The 19,325-nt window shown below is 43.5% G+C and overlaps 1 protein-coding gene and 1 long non-coding RNA gene across 3 annotated transcripts in view; one reads left to right on the top strand and one right to left on the bottom strand.

Moving 5' to 3' along the window:
• The window catches only part of DIS3L (DIS3 like exosome 3'-5' exoribonuclease), a 32,400-nt gene that overhangs the window by 10,791 nt on the left and 2,284 nt on the right, over window positions 1–19,325 (bottom strand). Inside the window, exons 3-8 of one of the 2 annotated variants that reach the window (XM_042252062.1) lie at window positions 11,157–11,285; window positions 9,392–9,527; window positions 6,914–7,090; window positions 5,446–5,524; window positions 3,974–4,153; window positions 1,081–1,250 (exon numbers count right to left, since the gene is read on the bottom strand). In XM_042252062.1, the coding sequence (XP_042107996.1) occupies window positions 1,081–1,250; window positions 3,974–4,153; window positions 5,446–5,524; window positions 6,914–7,090; window positions 9,392–9,527; window positions 11,157–11,285 (871 nt within the window). Of the gene's footprint in view, window positions 1–1,080; window positions 1,251–3,973; window positions 4,154–5,445; window positions 5,525–6,913; window positions 7,091–9,391; window positions 9,528–11,156; window positions 11,286–19,325 lie in introns of those variants that run through there. The other variant, XM_042252064.1, reaches the window with a different exon arrangement.
• On the top strand, window positions 121–7,092 carry LOC132660156 (uncharacterized). Its single transcript, XR_009601412.1, has 2 exons — window positions 121–2,448; window positions 3,133–7,092. It is a non-coding gene; the product is annotated as an uncharacterized LOC132660156 (long non-coding RNA).

Here is a 19,325-nt window from a genome sequence, read left to right as displayed (position 1 = left end):
GAAACACAAACCCAGTGTCAGGAGTTAAGTGGGTCAATTAGCAACACCAAACAAACAAGGGATAAAGAGCATTGAGCTCCACAGAGAGTGGCCAATTTAGTAATACAAATAACCATCTTCTTTTCTTTTTTTTTCCTTGTATTGGGTTCTTCCTGTCTTACTAAATTGCCAGATGGTAGGTAAACGCTTAACCCAGTGCTTTGAAGGGAGGCATTACCTCTCTGCACCAAGTAAGAGGGCTGGAGATGGAAAGCTGAGGAACAGAGCCACCTATGATACATCCTAGTTAACATAGGCAGCCCAAGGGAAAAGCCCAACTATGCCCAGTCCAGATGAAATTTCAAAGCAAAAAAATTTCAATTTGTGTGTGTTTTGGAGTTACTTTCTAATTTCTTAAGACATCTTTTGGTGGGGAGAAGGTTATCAGCGTGAACCGAACCTCACTGCCCCACATTCCAGCAAGCCACAGATACAGAAAGCAGCTATTGCACCTGGCCTCTGAGAGCCTGAGTGAGGCTTCAGGATGGAAAGGTACACGATGAACAGGTTACAGGCTGGGGACATCCTGCTTCAGCGTCTCATTTACAAACTACAGAACATCGGGCAAATCAGACTTGGGTGATGCCTACACCCTTTGCCACAGTAAAGGTTAATTTCTAACTTTCTTGTTTACGTCTTCTCTCCGGGGCTCCGTTCCTTTATGGATAATCGATTCTGCGAAGTACCACTATATCATCCCCACAGGGCAGAGCAATCGTATTTCTATATCACTTGCTGGAAGAAAGCTTGTTAGCGTTGGCAAAGTGTATCTATTGGAAGTTTCTGTGTTGGACAGCTGGATAATGAATGTTCTCTCCAGCTGTCCTGCACAGCTCTTTCTAGGACAGTTTCTCTCTGGCCTTCATTTATTAACCAAGGACTACTTAATAGATGGTTCTATATATTTAGAATTTTTAGAAAACAGGATCTCGGAATGCCACATGCCATCAATAATTTACCCCTTCTTATGCAAAGAAGTTAACAGCGTTTCCTGCTACTGCTCGAAAGCTGGCAGAGACCAGAGGCGAAGAGAGGAGGTACCTGGAGGGCTTCTGCTTGTTGAGTGCTGATTCGGATTTTGGGAATTCTGTAATCCCAAGGTGTAACTAGGATTTTCTGAGCATTTTTGCCCTGTGATTGGACCTCTTCTATGGATGGAAATGTCACCACATAGTCCCGCCAGTTCTTCTGAAGGATGCCTACCACTCTGCCTTTGGGAAAACAAAACAAAAGAAACCTTCACTGGTAAGGTGTCAGCTAACTGGACTCTGACCAGCTCAGCAGTGAGGAAGAAAACAGGAAATGCAACATCCAGTTTTTTCAAGCACATTCACACAAGTTGAGAGATGCAAACATTTGCCTTCCTTCTAAGAAGGATGGATCTTTTTTTTTTAAGATGGGTAATTTTTAAAATAAACAGTATGTGCTCCACCCCCGCTTTTTTTGTGGTGTGACTTTTAGAAGACATTAGTCCCACTTTCTAGCCCTGACTTCACCAAGCTCAGGTTTAGGTATGTTGGGAAAAGTCAATGATTTTCACCTTTTTTTTTCTTTTGTTTTGACCACAGGGATCTTAGTTTCCTGACCAGGGATCGAATCCATGCCCCCTGCAGGGGAGGCATGAGGTCTTAACCACTGGGCCGCCGGGGAAGTCCCTGATTTTCACCTTTTTAAACCTATGCCTTCTGTTGTGCATTTTCACTGTCTCGCATTTTCCTACCAGCCAAAATCATTCGGTTCAACATTATTCACAGAAAAAGTATACAAATCATAAGTCTGGTATGTAAAACTTTTAATCATCACAGACTGAAGCCAAGAAAAGGCAAAGTGCAATAGTTAAAAGTGCGATCTTTGCTTTTCACAAGTATTTATGGAGCCCCTACAGGGATGAGGCCCTGTTCTAGGTTCCAGCAGGGAATACAGCTGCATCAGAACGAAGTCCCTGACTTCTTGGGGTTTATACGCCAGTCTGGGTGTCTGTGGGGGTGGGGGACAAATATGTGAGGAGTGAGAACGCTAAGAGTTGCAAAGTAGCCTAAGTGACCAGGAGGGGTGAAGGGTCAGAATGGCAGCTATTTCAAATGAAGTGACTTCTGAGCAGAGACCTGAGTGAGGAAAGGGGGTGTGAGGTTTGGGGAAAGCTTGCTTCTCAGGTGGTAAAGGACAAGTTGCTCATCGCGGCAGAAGCAGAGCCCTGACAGGATCTGAAGATTTTAAAAGGATCACCGTGGCTCCCTTGCCGAGAAGACTCTCTGGGAGCAAGGACAGGCACAGAGAGGCAGGTGAGGCGGCGTCCGGAAAATCTCACCCAGAGGTCTTAGTGCACTGACTTAGGAGCCAAGTGGCAGAGGGCAGGAGCGGCTGGACCCAGACCACGCCTTAAAGCTAGAGTGGACAGCACATGCTGAGGTGTGTGTAGGGAACTAGGTTTAAAGAAGGTTGAGAAGTGCTTGCAAACGAGACTCTCAACCAGGGCTGGACATTCTTGCAAATGAGATGTTCTGCCCAGTGTAGGGAACTAGGTTTAAAGAAGGTTGAGAAGTGCTTGCAAACGAGACTCTCAACCAGGGCTGGACATTCTTGCAAACGAGATGTTCTGCCCAGTGTAGGGAACTAGGTTTAAGGAAGGTTGAGAAGTGCTTGCAAACGAGACTCTCAACCAGGGCGGGACATTCTTGCAAACGAGATGTTCTGCCCAGTATAGGGAACTAGGTTTAAGGAAGATTGAGAAGTGCTTGCTAACGAGATGCTCAGCTAAAAATCCTGTTTGTTCCCGTGGGGAAAGAACATTGCATTGCACACAAGGATGTTTCTCTGATTCCTCAATAGGAACAGACCTTGGGACAAAACGGATTCTAAGTTGATAAGGAAGTTCCCCAAAACAAAGTCTTAGCTGCAGTAAATAAGCCAAGGTAAAGGTTATCTCGCCCTGCGCCTGCGCACTGTATAGTCTCTGAATCATAGTGCTTGGCAGCTTGCCCTGTAGGGGGTTGTACAAAAGATATAAAAATTAAGCAGCTGAAAAAAGCAAGTGTTAAAATATAAAGATTTAAACCACTCTGCAGTGTTGGTGTGTCATTCCGTCGCCGACAGGTGTGAACGAAGGTGAGGAGAGCTCCAAGGTCTTGGGGTGACCAACTGTAAGAACAGCCTTGCCATTAGATGCGCACGAGTCGGAGAGAAACAGGTTGGGGGGCAGAAATCAGGAGTTTGTTATTAGGTGCGCAAAGTCTGAGGTGCCTGTTAGACATCCAGGGGAGGAGGCCAAACAGATGACTGAGTAGACAAAACTGGCTGCGGAGGGGGTCTGGGCTGGAGAGACAGTCAGAGGGCTGGAGGCAGCTCCTGGGGAGAGTGTGCGGAGAGGGATAGACCCAGAGAGGAGGGGGCCGGGTGCATCCGGGAGCACAGTAAGACGGGCAAGAACCAGCAAGGGAATAAATAAGGAGGAATCCACCAGTGGAGGAGAAGAGCCCAGCAGCCGGAGATGAGGCGGTGATCTGCCAGCCAAATGCTGCTGGCAGGTTATAGGTGCTGAGCACTGTGGGCAGGGAGGTCACCGGTGACTCTGACAAAGGACAAGAGGTAGGAGGGGGTGGGGCCTGGATGTTGTGGTTTTGGGAGAGACCAGGGAGAGAGGAACTGGAGAGGAGAGGGAGAATTCCCTTTTCAATGAGTTTCTCCAGAAACTGAAGCAGAGAAAATGGCGATAGCTGGAGAGGATGTGGGACCTAAGAGGGTTTTTATTTTAAGGTGAGACATATTATAGCCTATTTGAGTGCTGATGAAAACAAAATAAACTTGCAGAGACGGGAAACTGATAATGTAGGAAAAGAGACGATATCATATATTAATAATTGCAGTATTTCTGGACTAAGGAGAGGAAAAATAAACAGGCCCCTCGGACGGCCTGGCAGCTTTCGGGCTGGCTCACCTGTGGGCATGGGCTCACTCGGGGACTCGCCCAAGGCCTTGTCATCACCGTCATTCTCACCCAGGGCAGTGGTTCTCCCTTTCCATTCACTTTTAGGGAGCAGTTCGACAACCACCACGTCTCCATGAATTGAGCGGTTTCGAGCCTTCATCCCGTGGATTAGGACGTCACTGACGAGATCTGTTTTGGGAGCAGCACAGAGAAACCCCATAAAGCCAAGGGGGGTGAGGCCAGTGAGGCCTTTCAACATAATCCGTTCAAGATCTAATCAGCATTATTGCAAATAAAAGCTCCCTCCTTTCAAAGATGGAAAGTCAAACTGAAGGCAACTTTTGTTCCACAGGTTAGGAAGGAAGAAAGGCTGCTGCGAGGCCATGCTGTATAATGCGCTTTCACAAAGCCACTCCCAACCATCTTTTTGTTTTGGCCCCACCGCTTGACATATGGGATCTTAGTTTCCCAACCAGGGATCAAATCTGCATCCCCTGCCCTGAAGTGTAGGCTCTTAACCGCTGGACTGCCAGGTGAAGGTGAAGGTGAAGTCGCTCAGTCGTGTCCGACTCTGCGACCCCGTGGACTGTAGCCGACCAGGCTCCTCCATCCAGGGGATTCTCCAGGCAAGAGTACTGGAGTGGGTTGCCATTTCCTTCTCCAGGGGATCTTCCTGACCCAGGGATCGAACCCAGGTCTCCCGCATTGGAGGCAGACGCTTTAACCTCTGAGCCACCAGGGAAGGACAGCCAGGGAAGTCCCTCAACTGTCTTTTAAGGTAGCTTCCCTGCAGGAGACCGTGTCAGCCCACACTGGGACTCTGTCCCATACCTTCAGGGGCCACGCTGCCAGGGAGCGGTCAGCAGGCCACTGGACTGCAGAAACTGCAGAACTAGGAGCCTGACAAGCAGAAGCCCGGAGAAAGCTGTTGCTTCTCACCCTCCTCCAGCCTCACCCTGTCACGGCAGATCTAACAGTACCCTCTATTATGATCCAATTTATTCACACATGTTTTTTCATCTGTGTTACTTTTTAAAAGACTCCAATGAGGCAACATATAACTCAGTGATGCAGTACAGGACAATGTCTTAAAACCTCACAGGTTCGGCCCCACTGCCTACCGGGTGCACCATCCCGGGACAGTTACTTCGCTTTTCTGTCGTTAAATTTCTTCATGTGTAAAAGGCAGTAAACAATAACAATGCCTACTTTAAGTGCTTAGAATAGTATCTGATACATAATAAGCACTCAATAAAATGGTAGCCATTACCATTTCTTAGAGTTATTACCAAAAAATCAGAAATTATAGACAAAAAAGCTAGGGAAGAAAAAAAAACAGCCCGTGATCCCACACAACCAGTGCACGTGAGGATATCTGACACGGCACATATAGAAGCGACAATTTCAACTTTGCTTTCTTCAGTGTGTGATATCAGAGTAAAAAAAGCAGTATGGAAATTTATGTAAGGTTTATACTGAACCTGAATCTTTACTGCTGGCTCCTTGAAGTCGAACAAAAGCTTCTATTTGTGCTCTGTGTTTGTTGACATTCAGAGTTCCCTAAAATCAAAATCAATATGAAAAGCTTCTTTTCTATCTGTTTTAACCTCCAAAAGGTACATCTCAAAAACTTTATGAAAATATCCCCATCATATTCCTATAAGGTTTATGATCCCTTTCTTTAGGAATAATAATAATAATTCATTACCAACGTCTATTTTCTCCAGAGAATGTACCATCATTTTGACCTACTCTTAGCTGTACCAAGTGTTGCAAGTGCTACGATTTATCTCACCTAAGTCATGAGCAGTCTTTAAAGTATCTTCTTCCCCAAAATATCCTCAGGAATGCTGTAAACGTCATTACCAATTGGAAGCATTAGCCTCTCCAACAGATATAGTTTTAAACACCCACATTCAGGGACTTCCCTGATGGTCCAGTGACTAAGACTCCTTGCTTCCAATGCAGGGGGTCCTGGGTTCATATCCTGGTCAGGGAGCTAGATCCCATATACAACTGAGAGCTCACATGTCACAACTAAAAATCTCCCATGTCACAACAAGGATCAAAGATCCCACAAAGAAATAAATAATTAAAAAAAAAACAACCCTACACTTTAGGGAGGGTGTTTAATGTGGTAGGTTCAACCTAAATCTATGTAAAAATTTGTATGTAAAATCGATGGTAGAACAGTTTTGTATCTTGACTGTGGTGGTAAATACACAAATTTACACATGTGATAAAACTGCATGTGTGCACACGTGCACACACAGAGTAAAGCACACAGAACTGTTGGAAGCTGAATAATAATTTTGATTTCCTCTCAAGACCCTGATAGTATCTGGGTCCTGGGTCCTGAGATAACACACAGATACATTTGAAAGGGGCAGGAAAATGAGAAAGGCATGCGGAAGTAAAATTTCAACAACTTTACAATTCTGCCAAATCTCCAGACCTTAATGCAAAAAGATATTCTCTTTCCCAGTGCGTGCTAAGGCGTGTCTGTCTCTGTGCGATCCTATGGACTGTAGCCCACCAGGCTCCTCTGTCCATGGGATCCTCCAGGCAAGAGTACTGGAGTAGGCTGCCACGTCCTTCTCCAGGGATCTTTCCGACCCAGGGGTCAAACCAGCATCTCTTGCATCTCCTACATTTGCAGGTGGTTCCTTCACCACCAGTGCCTCCTGGGAAGCCCACGGGGGGCATTTAAAGGCTACCTGTGCGATGCTTAGTGTGTAACCTGATTAAGAGCACTAGGGAGTAGCTCCAAACCCAGGGGCGATGCCTACGGAGGGGACTCCCACATCGCCTTGAACACTGGCGACTCTGGCTTATGGAGGCCATCTCGCTGACAGCCTTTGAAATCAGAGGCCTGGGGCAGGAGCTAGATAAAGAAGAGCAGGAAAAACACTGGTTGGTCCTGCGCCGATCCTCCACCGCCACCCTCACCTGGACGTAGCGCCCAGACTTGATGCCGGCTTCTAGCACCTCGAGGGGTACGTGTTCTGGGTACTCCTTCCCGTGGCTCTCCTGACTCTCATTCTCTCTTTCTCGTCGCGACTGAAGGATAGACTCACAGAGCTCACGGGCGGCCTTTAAATCAGGCCAAAAATTGTCCAGGTAGTTCTGCATTTAATAAAGGCATGAGAGAAACATGGTCAGGAGACAAAGGTTCTGTTATAGCAGCATTTCGAAAACTCCTGAACAGGAACTGCCGGCGTGCGGTTTTGAAGAGGTGTTAAATGGCAGTACCCTCCCGAGCCTCATGCTACTGGTTCTTTCTACCATCTCATTAATCCTGGCAGTCTTGCCCAAGGAACCGCAGGAGAGGCTGTTCCTACCGTGGAATGCTTCTACCCCCTGACCACTCTGCATTTTCAAGTCTCCCTCACTCTCCAAAAACAGGCAAGTATGGGCACACATCCGGGCTGCCTGTCTTTACTCTGCTGCAGATAACAGCCCCCAGTGAATGGAGAGGAAAAGCTCCTACATGTGCACTTTTAAAAAAATCTTGAAATGTTTGAGATTATAAGAAATCTAAATGACCTGGCAAAAAATGGTGAGGAGTAAAGTATAATAAGGCAGAGTCTCCCCTCCCTCAACCTATAGGCAATCTCAGATGCGCAGAGAGGAGGAAAGGAAAGAGGTTCTGTTCTTTGGTGTTAGGCTTTCCAGCCTCATAAACTCCCTGAGGACCACATCTTCTTTTGTGACTATACAGATATAGTCACAATTCACGTGGAGACCTTTGTGGGGATGCTCTACCAATGTGACGACCTGGTATGAGACATAATTCCCAAACAAGCGTCAGGGTCCCCTCCAAGTAGAACATTACTGAATATTATTGTACTTCTTGGTGTAACTTGCAGAGAGGCCCTAGATAAGACACCAAGGTCAACACCCAGAGGAGACTGGTGTGGTGAGGCTGCCCACGCTTCATCTACCTCGTGTCCAGGCTACATATGCTCACTTCTTCAAGAGGACTTTATTGTCCTCACTCCTTCCAATCTACCTTCGAGTCTCCACAGAAAATTCTGGGCTTCCTGCTCATCTGAACTTCACAGTATCTCTTATTCTCTGCTGTCATACACTGCTATAAAGCCCTCGGTCACACAGTTTGCTTAGGAAATGCTATACAAAATCAAACTGTACTATGCTACTGGGCTACAGAGAAAAGTAATTTTCACAAAAAGTAGAAAAACGTAATTTTAGTCAACTGTCCTCTGCAGGAACAAGACATGATGTATTGCAACAGAAAAAATAAGTGACACTGCCATTAATATCCAGCGCCCCTGGATTTTTCTGGCATGTCAGAACATTTTTTCTTTATAGCAGGGCCAAGAAAATTCTATTGGCAAATCTTTAGCAATACATGTACATGGGAACCTTTATAGGATCTGCAATTCAAAATCCAACTAGATGTTCTGTAAACTGACAGGGGTAATGGCGGGCCTCATTCTAGTTTCTGAATCAAAAAACAGTATTCACCATTGAAACCTGATCGACCGACTGGGCAGGCAGAAGTGACCAGTAATCTCTTGAGAGATTAACAGGCATCCTATTCTCCAAAAAGGTACCTAAGAAATAGGAGAACTGTGTTGGGTCAGAAAACTCAAAAAACACTCACTGATAATGCTGCTCCTGTCTGTTACATGGACACGAAGCTGGTCCAACAGCCTTCACAGAAGTAATATCACAGGTCACCTCTTCCCTTACCCTTACTGACCCACGCCCAAGGTCACAAGTAAAGAAGTGTGAGGAACACTGGAATAGCAGAAAAAGAAGATTGGCCTTTAAAACTATGTTTTGTGTATATTCAGCAGAACAGTTTTGGAGTCAACAGAGCATAGTGATTAAGAGCTTTGGAGTCAGACTGCCTGGGTTCTCATCCCAGTTCTATCACTTTCTCTCTGTGACCTTGGGCAAGTTGCTTTAGCCTTTCTGTGCTTCAGTTTCCTCACCAATAAAATGGGGATACTAACCTGCCTCAAAGGGTTGTTGTTAGAACTAAATGAAATAATAAACTCAGAACAGTGCCTGGCATAGATAAATGCTGGCTATTATTTTTAGGTAGAACCATGTAAAACTGCCATTTTGTTCAGTCAAAAACAACAGAATATTGGCAATTTTATAAGATTCAACCTATCATCATTACTACTAGTATTACTGTTATAACTCTAAACATGTGTTCACTGTCAATAGGTGTTTACTGGTCTGCAGTCTTAGAAACTAGGCCTTACAGCCACAGGGAGTTTGCCCAAATTTGCCAAAGATAAGATTAATAAGGTGGAGAGTGATAAAGACACGGAACTTCTTAAAGCCTTCATTCTTTATTTTCCCTTTTCTGTATTGCCAAAGGGATCCAGAGCCTTATGAGCACCACTGTGGAAGTGAACACATACACACACACCCCCCAGCTGGAAATACCTTGAAGGAAATCACAAACACTCCTTCTGTTTCACTTCCGTACTGCTGAATTGCCTCTTCATCTTCTGTCACCATAACGATGGGCATCCTGTCTTGGCAGTGATGATAGTACCAAGCGGCTGCATTGTAGATGCTCCTAGAAAGCAAGGGGCGCGTGAGCCCTCCCAAGGCAGAAAAACCCAAGCTCTTGATCAGAACCTCACACTTGGCTTTCAATCTGCTCCCCTTTGGTTTATACAGACAACCATTCATTCATTCACCACGTACTTCCTGAGCACCCATTATAAACATGTCCTGGATTGGGTACTCTAGGGGATAAAAAGAAGAATCACAAAGTGCTTGAGATCTCTTTTTTCTAAGACATCCAAGTACCACAGAAACCTCATCCATTTCTTGATATGTCTTAGAAACCATGAGGCCCTGACACCATTAACACTTTTTAACTTGACGGATGAACCACATAGCACCACAAACAAGCTTTTGGCTAAGAGAAAAAGTAGGCTGGACGCAGGTAGCTGAAGATCATAACCCAGTAAAGGCAAAATCCAACACAGTACCACGTGAAATGTCTGAAAAGCTTCCTGAGGAGAATCTGAATTGAAAATGGAGTCTAGGTCTGGAGATGTATTCAAGAAAGGATCGTGTTTCCAATGAAGTGGATGGACTTGGAAAGTCAGTTTCTGTAGGCATCTGTCTCCCTTTCTGCAAATGAAGATGCTATATAAGGTTCCTTTAGTTCTAGAATTAAAAAACATTCACTGAGTACTGACTGCGTGCAAGGCTGTATAGTTAGTAAGTGTGAGTCCTCACACGTGACCCAATCTAGCAAAAGATTTGCTTTTCCCTTTCTGCTGTGGAGCCCTGTGGGAACTTAGTCCATTAAAGACTCAGTATATATCAGTGCTTATTTTGCTTTAGAGAATTTAAATATTTAATGGCTACACAGACAAAGAATTACAAGGGAAAAGATGATGTAAATATTTTGTTCAGCTAAGCTATTTTAAAACTACAGTCTCTTTTGCCTTCTACAGAAGAGTGTAGCAGAAGCTACGGGTGCCCAGCACCTGCACCCTAAGGCGGCCTCTGGCTTCAGCTGAGGCGGGGTGACAGTTCTGTCCCTTCTCAAGGGCCCGCTGACTGGAGTTAACACCCTCAGCTAGAGTGGTAACTAAGTGCCTTGGCCTCTGCCCTTGGAGGTGACTTCTGGGGCACACTCTGCAGAGCTTCCCAGAAGACGGAGCCTCAGTTTCCCTCAGCAGCAACACATCCTTTGCTGTCTTCTCTGCTTCTCTGCATCACTCTCCCCAGTTCCTCACTCCTGCTTCTGGGAATTGCTCCTCACATAAACAACTCATCTCCCAAATCCTTGCCTCAGGGCTCTGCAGTTAGGTACACAGCCTCAACTATGACCCCCACTCCCTAAAACAGCTTGACTAGAATTAAACTATGAGTTTCAGTTTAGTAAGACAGATGGGGATATTAAAGCAACTTAAACCAGAGAAAGCGAGATGATCTTAGCTTAAAAGTAGGACCTCTCCCTGCCATACACACACACACACACACACACACACACACACACACACACACACACACACAAATGCCATCTCTAGAATGTGGACACATTAAGCATTTCAGTATTAATCACAGTTCCAGAATGACTGTTGGTTTGTTCTGGCATTATATTGAGATCAGCTGCGAAATAAGCAACGGTAGAGAAATGAAAGAAGCTGACAGGGTGAAAGCCTGGCTGTTATTCAGGCCATACCTGCTCTGCCACTTCTCCATGGACTCCCCTCTTTCCCGAGGGAGATAGCAGGACTGCTGGAATTCATTAGCGAAGAGGACACAGTCATGACGCGCATCCTTTAGGAGATTTCGCAGTTTGTTATACTGTCTGTGACACAGAGAAGAATAATCAATCTCACGTAGCATGTACTCATCTCCTGCCGGCTCTTGCTAAGGTTCAAAAAAGATGAGGTGTTTTAGAGTGAAAGATTGATTATTTAAAACCCGAGAAACACTTATTTATATTGGCCTTAGTGTGTGCAGTGCGCTTGGGCTGCTGTTTCTCCATTTCACCTGCTGGAACGGACGTGGGCAGAGCCTCATTAGTCAGCTCATCCATCAGTTAAATTCCTCTACATCCCTTTCCCTTTCTGAGACCTCTGGCTGTTTATTATGTAATTATGTGACCTTGCCTCATGTAGCCCCTTAGTCAAAGGCTCACAGAGGCAAGCAGAGTTTAGGGCTGTATTTTTATACTTCACTTTATTCCATAAATGACATTGGGTTTTAATACATTTTATTTTCTGCTGGCAGATCTGGAAAAGGCATGTAAGGTAAGTTTGGGGATTTATCTGTGAATTTTATTGATGCTGCCACACCATTTACATGAATGAAGGCTAACTTCATCTGTCAGACAACTAACAGAAAGTTTTAAGGTTTTTCCCCATCAGGAGATCTTCCTGTTAATCTCAGCCAGAGCAAATAAAATGTAAAGTCTCATTCAAGTCAGTTTCTAAGAAGGTGCTTTTCAATTGTCTTGGTAATATGAAATATATAATATTCACAATTATTTTAAAGGAAATAAATTATTTATTTAAAAATGGATTAATATTAAATCAGATGTTAAATTAACATATAAATTATCCAAGGTAGATGACTGGCATTTAATATAATAAAATTTGTGTCCTTGCATTCCTACCTCCAGCCTGCCACCATGGATTTTTAAAAATGAGTCTTTTCAATAAAGCAAAGGCAGAACTTTAGCTTTTTTCCTCTAAATAAATGCTATCAAATCTATATCGTCTCAACACTTCATTGGAAAACAAGAAACACATTTTACTTTCTTAGTAATTCTAATTTTGAGCCACTTTAAAAGGAATCAACAGCAAAAAGAATCATCAAGTAACTACAACTTATAAAACTGTCCTGATGAACAAAAGGATTCAGCTTCATTTATGTGAATGGTAGCTTTCCTTCATAGAATTCCACTTGTGTAAACAAAAGCTGCTCCTTTCCCCTGGAAATGCCTAGAACATATTAAATTTATAATTTTCCCACTTTCACAAAAATACACTTAAAATCATTCTTCACAGCCTCTGAGAATATGCACAGAAGAGTCTCCATCACTGTGCAGGCAAGACCCAGACCCTCCTTACCAGGTGGCTAGGCAAGGACTTTCACTTTCTGCTCCACACAGTTCTGTCATGCATGAATTTTTTAAATGAGAACTTTTCTTGCTAAGCAATAAAAAATTCTAGAAGAGGTTTTATAAACATCTGAAATTTATTAATTCAGAGAAAATACTGAAAAATTATTGCCTGTTTTTCCTGATCTCCTCCAGTGTTTTGCTCCCTTTAGCCATATCCCTAATAAAGCACCTGAGTTCAGTGCAGGTATCGGCTGCCCTATACCAGACTAAACAGCTTGCAGTTAGCAAACTCCTTCTCTGTGCTCTGCTGAGGGCCCTCAGGGGAACCATCTAGATGTCCCCGATGCTGCCCTTCATCTGCATGGTCCTGCTCATGGTGAACGCAACACAATCATCCAAGTCAAAACCAGAACTACCACATGTCCCAGCAATTCACTGCTGGGTGCAGACCTGAAAGCGTCTCAAAGAGATATTTGCACACCCATGTTCATAACAACATTATTCATATTAGCTAAAAGGTAGAACCAGCCCAGGTGTCTACAGAGGAATGGATGGATAAACAAAACGTGGTATATACATGCCATGGACTGTTACTCAGCCTTAAAAGGGAAGCTCTGACATATTCTACAGCACAGATGACCCTTGAGGACATTATGCTGAGTGAAACAAGCCGGTCACAAAAGGACAAGTATTGCTTGATTACACTTATATGTATTTCCCTGAGGAGCCAAATACACAGAGATAGAAAGTAGGACGGTGGTTGTGTGTGTCGGTGGGCGGGGCGGTGTTGCGGGTCTTGGGGGAGGGGGAGGGGGAATTAACATTTAATGGGTTTCAGTTTGGGAAGATGAAAAAGTTTTGAAGGTGCGTTGTTACAACAGTGTTAGTGTATTCAATGCTACCAAACGGTATACTTAGATAGAGGTACATTTTATGTTACATATATTTTACTGTGATTGAAAACAAATAGCTACACTAATTGTCAAAATAAAACCACAAAGAAAGATAGAACAACCCATTTCAGTGGGATAAGTGCCATGAGAGGCAATGTGCAGAGTGTGATGGGAACCCAGGAGGGAAGAGGAAGGCATCCAGGAGGGAGGGAACGGGATGGGTGAGCATTAAGTGGACAAAGGGCCCCAGGGAGGAAAGAGAGGGGACAGCAGGCTCGAGAGAGCAGAGAGCATGTTTCCTCCTTATATCTCTAGCACTTAACCCATGGCAGGTGCTCAAAAAATGTCTCCAAATGAGTCGATGAACTCACAACCCGTTGAAACAACAGTGAACCAAATACAATACAAATGCCCTGGGACAAACTTTGACATGTCAGAACCCAGTTGCTCTTTTGCTAGGCTTCGCACACATCACTGCATTGGTTAGCATACCCGTACTCTAAACGTGGGTCTTCTCGAATCCAGTCCTCTCCAAATACCTGATGCTCCACAAGCCAGACCCGGGGGGTTTACCACCAAATAAGCGTAATGACAATCCTTGCCAATGTTTGGAAAGATTTATCACTTAGCAAAAAGAATTTTCTCAATTTGAAGTTCTACTCCCATATATTTTCCTTAGACTTTTAGAGTGTGCTTCCATTTGTCAGCTACCTATCAGCCAGATAAAACAAATGAACAAATGGCACGAGAATATTAATGGAGAAAGCAGGAAACAAATAGCGCGTCACTCTGAGTGCGACAGTCAAGTGCTCTTGTAGGCATGTGGGCTTATGGTTATAATTTCATAGCATATCCATAGAATACAGTCGTATTTTTTGCTAGCCAGGGCTGGTGGCACGCATGTGGAATGAGATATATGAGCATCCTGCATGCAGCCAGCAGAGATCATCACAGGGCCTTAAACAAATCTGCCTGAATGACAGGACAAGGGTTTCAAATAGTCAAGTACAAAAAAGTTATCTGAAGTTTAAAAAACTTCCAGTCTTACAGAAAAAAACCCTAGTTTCCTGGTCTGGCTAAAGTGTTTTCTAAACCTCCATTATCTACAGACAGTTTCTCAGGGGACAGCAAAACTTATCTTTTCTAGATTGATTTTTTTTTTCTATTTTATTCAGTAGTGATCTTATCTGCAGACGCAACACACCTTCCCCTCCTGACTCCTCTCTCTGGGGATTAGAAGTGGGCGTCATACAACCAATGGGAGATGTACACGGAAGTGGGCTCCGTACTCAAGGCTGCATTGCTTCAGTTTTTGCAGAATTTGGGTGAGGTCTCCTAGACCTGCTTTCAGAGGTCCTTAAGTTTTCCACAAGAATTTCAAAAATTTCTACTTCCATTTATATTAGGTTGTATTCTTTCTTAATTTTCTTTTTTTCACTGTAGTTAAAGTCATATGATAGAAAACATAGTATCTTAACCATATTTAACTTATAGTTTAGTGACACGAAGTGCATTCAACCTGTGCAGCTCTCATCCATCATCCATCTCCCAAATTATTCACCTTCCGAAACTGGAACTCTGTCCCCATTATACACTAACTCCCCATTCTCCTCTCCCCTCCGCCGCCCCCCAGCCCCTGGTATCTATCCACGTACTTTCTGATTGTGAATTTGACTATACTAGGTACCTTGTATAAGTGGAATCAAACAGTATTTGCCTGCATTAGGTGATATTCTTAAAACATTTTAAATGGAGCATATTTTGGACCAGGCTTCTAGCTGCAATGCCATTTGGTGGCAGGGCCTGCCCTTTTGGAAGCCTCAAAGACACCTCAAACCCAAGACCTCCACCCTCCCACCCCATCTCCTCCAGTGATCCCTCTCTGTATCAGGTTACACAAGCCAGAAACCTTAGTGTCATTCTTGACACTACCTTCTCCCTTATCGCACTTACATAAATCCATTACTAAACGCTATAGATCTTTTTAAAAAACAGTTGCTTTATTGAGATATGATGCATAAAATCCACCCTTTTAAGATGTACAATTCAATGGTTTTTAGTGTAGTCCCAGAGTTATGTAACCGTTACCATTATCTAACTTCATTTTTATCAACCCCCAGAGAAACTTATACCCGTCAAGCAGTCACTTCCCATTCCCTTTGACTCAGCCCCCGGCAACTACTAACCTACTTTTCATCTCTTGGATTTACCTATTCTAGGCATTTTATATAAATGGAATCATACAATACAGGATTTCCATGTGTGTGGCTTGATTCTTTCACTTTGCATAACATTTTCAAGTCCATGTTGTAGCATTTATCACCACTTCATTCCTTGTTATGGCTGAATAATATGTCACTGTATGGTTAAACCACCTTTCGTGTAACCATTATCAGTAGCTAGACATTTGGGTTCTTCCCATAGCTTGGCTATTATGAATACAGCTCTTATGAACATCTGTCTCCGAGTTTTTGTGTGGACATGTTTTCAATCTGTTATATATTTACAAAGTTCTATAGATCTTACCTACTAAAGAGCTCTTAGAAAAGTCTATTTCTCTCCCTGTTTCTAAGCTAGCCACATCGCTCACGTGACCTAAAGCAAGTGCCTCCTCTTTTCGCCAAGCCTCTTTTCCACTGGCCCAGAAATCTTTTCAAAATTGGAATCCGATCATGTTATCCCCCTTGCTCGCCCTTTGCCACATCCCTGAGGCCCACGGGCCCTATCTTAGTCCAGCCCAGGGCCTCTCCTCCCTCCTCCACGTACTCCCTCCCCCGACCTTGCACGGCACAGTTCCCTTGCCCAGAAAGCTTTTCTCCTTTCTTTGCCTGGGACTCACACACCCCTCAGAGCTCCACAGGCCTCTCCCTCAGGAAAGCTTTTCCTCCGGCGCCTAGTCTGGGCTCTCCTGAGCCAAGCCCCATGCCTCAGCATGCCTGTCTCAGTCGCACTTCCCCATCTGTTTCTGAGTATCCATTACTGCCTGTCTCCCCATCAAGAGCACGTCTGCTTTTGTTCTCCACTGTATCCTCAGTGCTAGCAGTTTCTGACACACAGAAGCTCTCAAATACACAGATGAACACCTTAACACATGAATGAAGTGGGCTTATCACATAAGCCCTCATTAAATAAACATTTGAGGACTGTTAGATGGCAGAGCGTGTGATTATTCCAATCAAAAACTTGACATTCCTCATACTGTTTTGTACAACATACTTATGAGAACAGGCATTTTCTGCATTGATATTATTGAAATCAAACTACAAAATCATATTAAATATAGAATCTATGGCTATAGACACAGAGGCAGTATGTGCGTGCTTAGTCGCTCAGTCATGTCTGGCTCGGAGACCTCATGAACTGTAGCCTGCCAGGCTCCTCGGTTCATGCAGTTTTCCAGGCAAGAATATTGGAGTGGGTTGCCATTGCCTACTCCAATAGAGGCTGTGTCTTTCCATCATTACAGCCAACTCGGGTGATTTCGTTTCAGTAAAACAATGACATTGGTCCCATTAAATTAATGTTCATTTGCAGTTTTCTGATTTTGTAGCTTTGTTTAATTTGAAGGTCTGATTTGGGTTTAGGGTTGCACTAAGTAGTTAGGTATGAGGATTTATGCCTAAATTTATGTTGAAACATATTTGAGTAACAATTTAAATTAACACTGGGTATCTATGAGAATTTCTTTTCTTTTAGAAACAAAGTTGACTGCATTATTCATGTTGAGTAACATTGACATAGAGTGGGGAGTTAGATTATGTTGACCTCTGAGATCCTCTCCAACTGTAACACTTTGATCTCAGTCTTATGTTATGTCCTAAGAGACTGAGACTCACGCTCTACAGATGGCATTTAGGAAGGAGTCAAAAGGAGAAAGCAAGGCATCCTTCTTCCAGACACTAGAGCAGACCAGGTATTTTCACTTGACAAAACTTTGCTAAGCAATAATGTTCCTAAAAGCATGCCAAATAGAATGAATTATCTACCAGAATCTAAAAAATCTCTAAGGAAGAACTGAAAAAACTTTCCCCAACATTAAATGAAGCAAAGCACCAGAGAGCCTCTGCTAGGCGGTAGGCGTGCCAAGTCACTTCAGTCGTTTCCGACTCTGTGTGACCCTATCAACTGTAGCCTGCCAGGCTCCTCTGTCCATGGGGATTCTCTAGGCAAGAGTACTGCAGTGGGTTGCCATGCCCTCCTCCTGGGGATCTTCCCAACCCAGGAATTGAACCTGCACCTCTTATGTCTCTTGCATTGGCAGGGGGGTTCTTTACCACTTCTGCTAGGCCACCTTTGGTTAAATACAAATACTCAAATGATTTACATGTCACACTTACAAAGGCCAAATTAATCAAGCTTATCTCCTGAATTTTACACATTCAATGGCTGTCATCAACTATAAAGCTAGCTTTTAATATATGACATTTTGTAGGGCTTAGGTCAGAGAAGGCACTGGCAACCCACTCCAGTACTCTTGCTTGCAAAATCCATGGATGGAGGAGCCTGGTAGGCTGCAGTCCATTGGGTCGTGAAGAGTCGGACACGACTGAGCGACTTCACTTTCACTTTTCACTTTTATGCATTGGAGAAGGAAATGGCAACCCACTCTAGTGTTCTTGCCTGGAGAATCCCAGGGACGGGGAAGCCTGGTGGGCTGCCGTCTATGGGGTCACACAGAGTCGGACACGACTGAAGCGACTTAGCAGCAGCAGCAGCAGCAGCAGCAGCAGCAGGGCTTAGGTAACTTCCTTTAGCTGTTTCAACCTGAATACACCTGCTGGTCGCCTAACGGGTAAATAAAACACCAAGTCCCAAACCTGCTGATTCCTTTTACTTCTTCTTATTCCTCGTCATCAGCCATGTTCATTTCCCTGCATTGAGACCAGTCTCAAAACTATTTCCTTCAGAAGGCATTTTCAACTTCACACCCCATGTTCACTTCTGCACTTTCCACATTAAATCATCTTACATGTGTCCAAGGTATGCCACAATTACCTTCTTGCTTCTTGCATCTAACTCCAACAAGACAAGTTTGTTGAGAGAGGGACCAAGACTTCTTTTTGTACTTCAGAAAGCCTGGAACTAGGAGCTCAAAAATGGCAAAACTAGGGTGTTACCCTGTGAGTCTGTTCCATGACTCTTCAGCTTTTGTTTTCGTATCTAGTACATTCAGAGACACAGTGAAGTAACTGAAAACCAGTAATTTTTCAAGTTAACTACTTTTGAAATGTTCAGGAAGAAAGACTATTTAAATTCCAATTCTTTGCTTTCAAATGTCCCAGGAATTGGTTTTTAAAACAATCCTTAATATTAAAAATATTTTAGAAAACAGAAGTTGAAAAGGCTCAGCAGTGTGTTAGCAACTCACACTATAACAGCAAATTGATTTTAGTAGCAGAAATTGAAATACGACACCTGGAGCAGCATTTAAACCTGGATGCGTATAAGCATTTATATCTTTGTGTCTGAACAAAATCAACTTCAAGCTCATATAAAAACATTCTATCTGAAAAACCTGCACACAGTCTAGTAAATGCATATTTTTTGAATTGAGCATATAATAAGGAAAACTTATCATTTTCATATACAAATAAACACACTTCATCTTTTACTACCAACGTCTGAAGAAACCACAACATTTAAAAAAGAATAAACATAATTTCTGCTTAACTTGGGGTGTTAAGAGGTTGGGTGTATAATTCTCATATGCTGTTTCCATACAGCCATCAAGTTCAAATCATAAATGTTTTCCCAACTTAAAAGAAGCAAAACCATTTATAGTGTATTTGTTTAAAAGGTGAAAAACTGCTCTTCCTTTATGTACAAGGCAAGCATTTAGACTGAGTTCAACCAGAAATTCTTTGTTTAGCAAATACAATTACTAAGG

The sequence above is a fragment of the Ovis aries genome, chromosome 7 (genome assembly GCF_016772045.2).
Source record: "Ovis aries strain OAR_USU_Benz2616 breed Rambouillet chromosome 7, ARS-UI_Ramb_v3.0, whole genome shotgun sequence".
In the NCBI taxonomy this organism is placed as follows: Eukaryota; Metazoa; Chordata; class Mammalia; order Artiodactyla; family Bovidae; genus Ovis; species Ovis aries.
The sequence above is the reverse complement of the archived record's forward strand: the minus strand, read 5'-3'. Positions and strand labels throughout refer to the sequence as shown.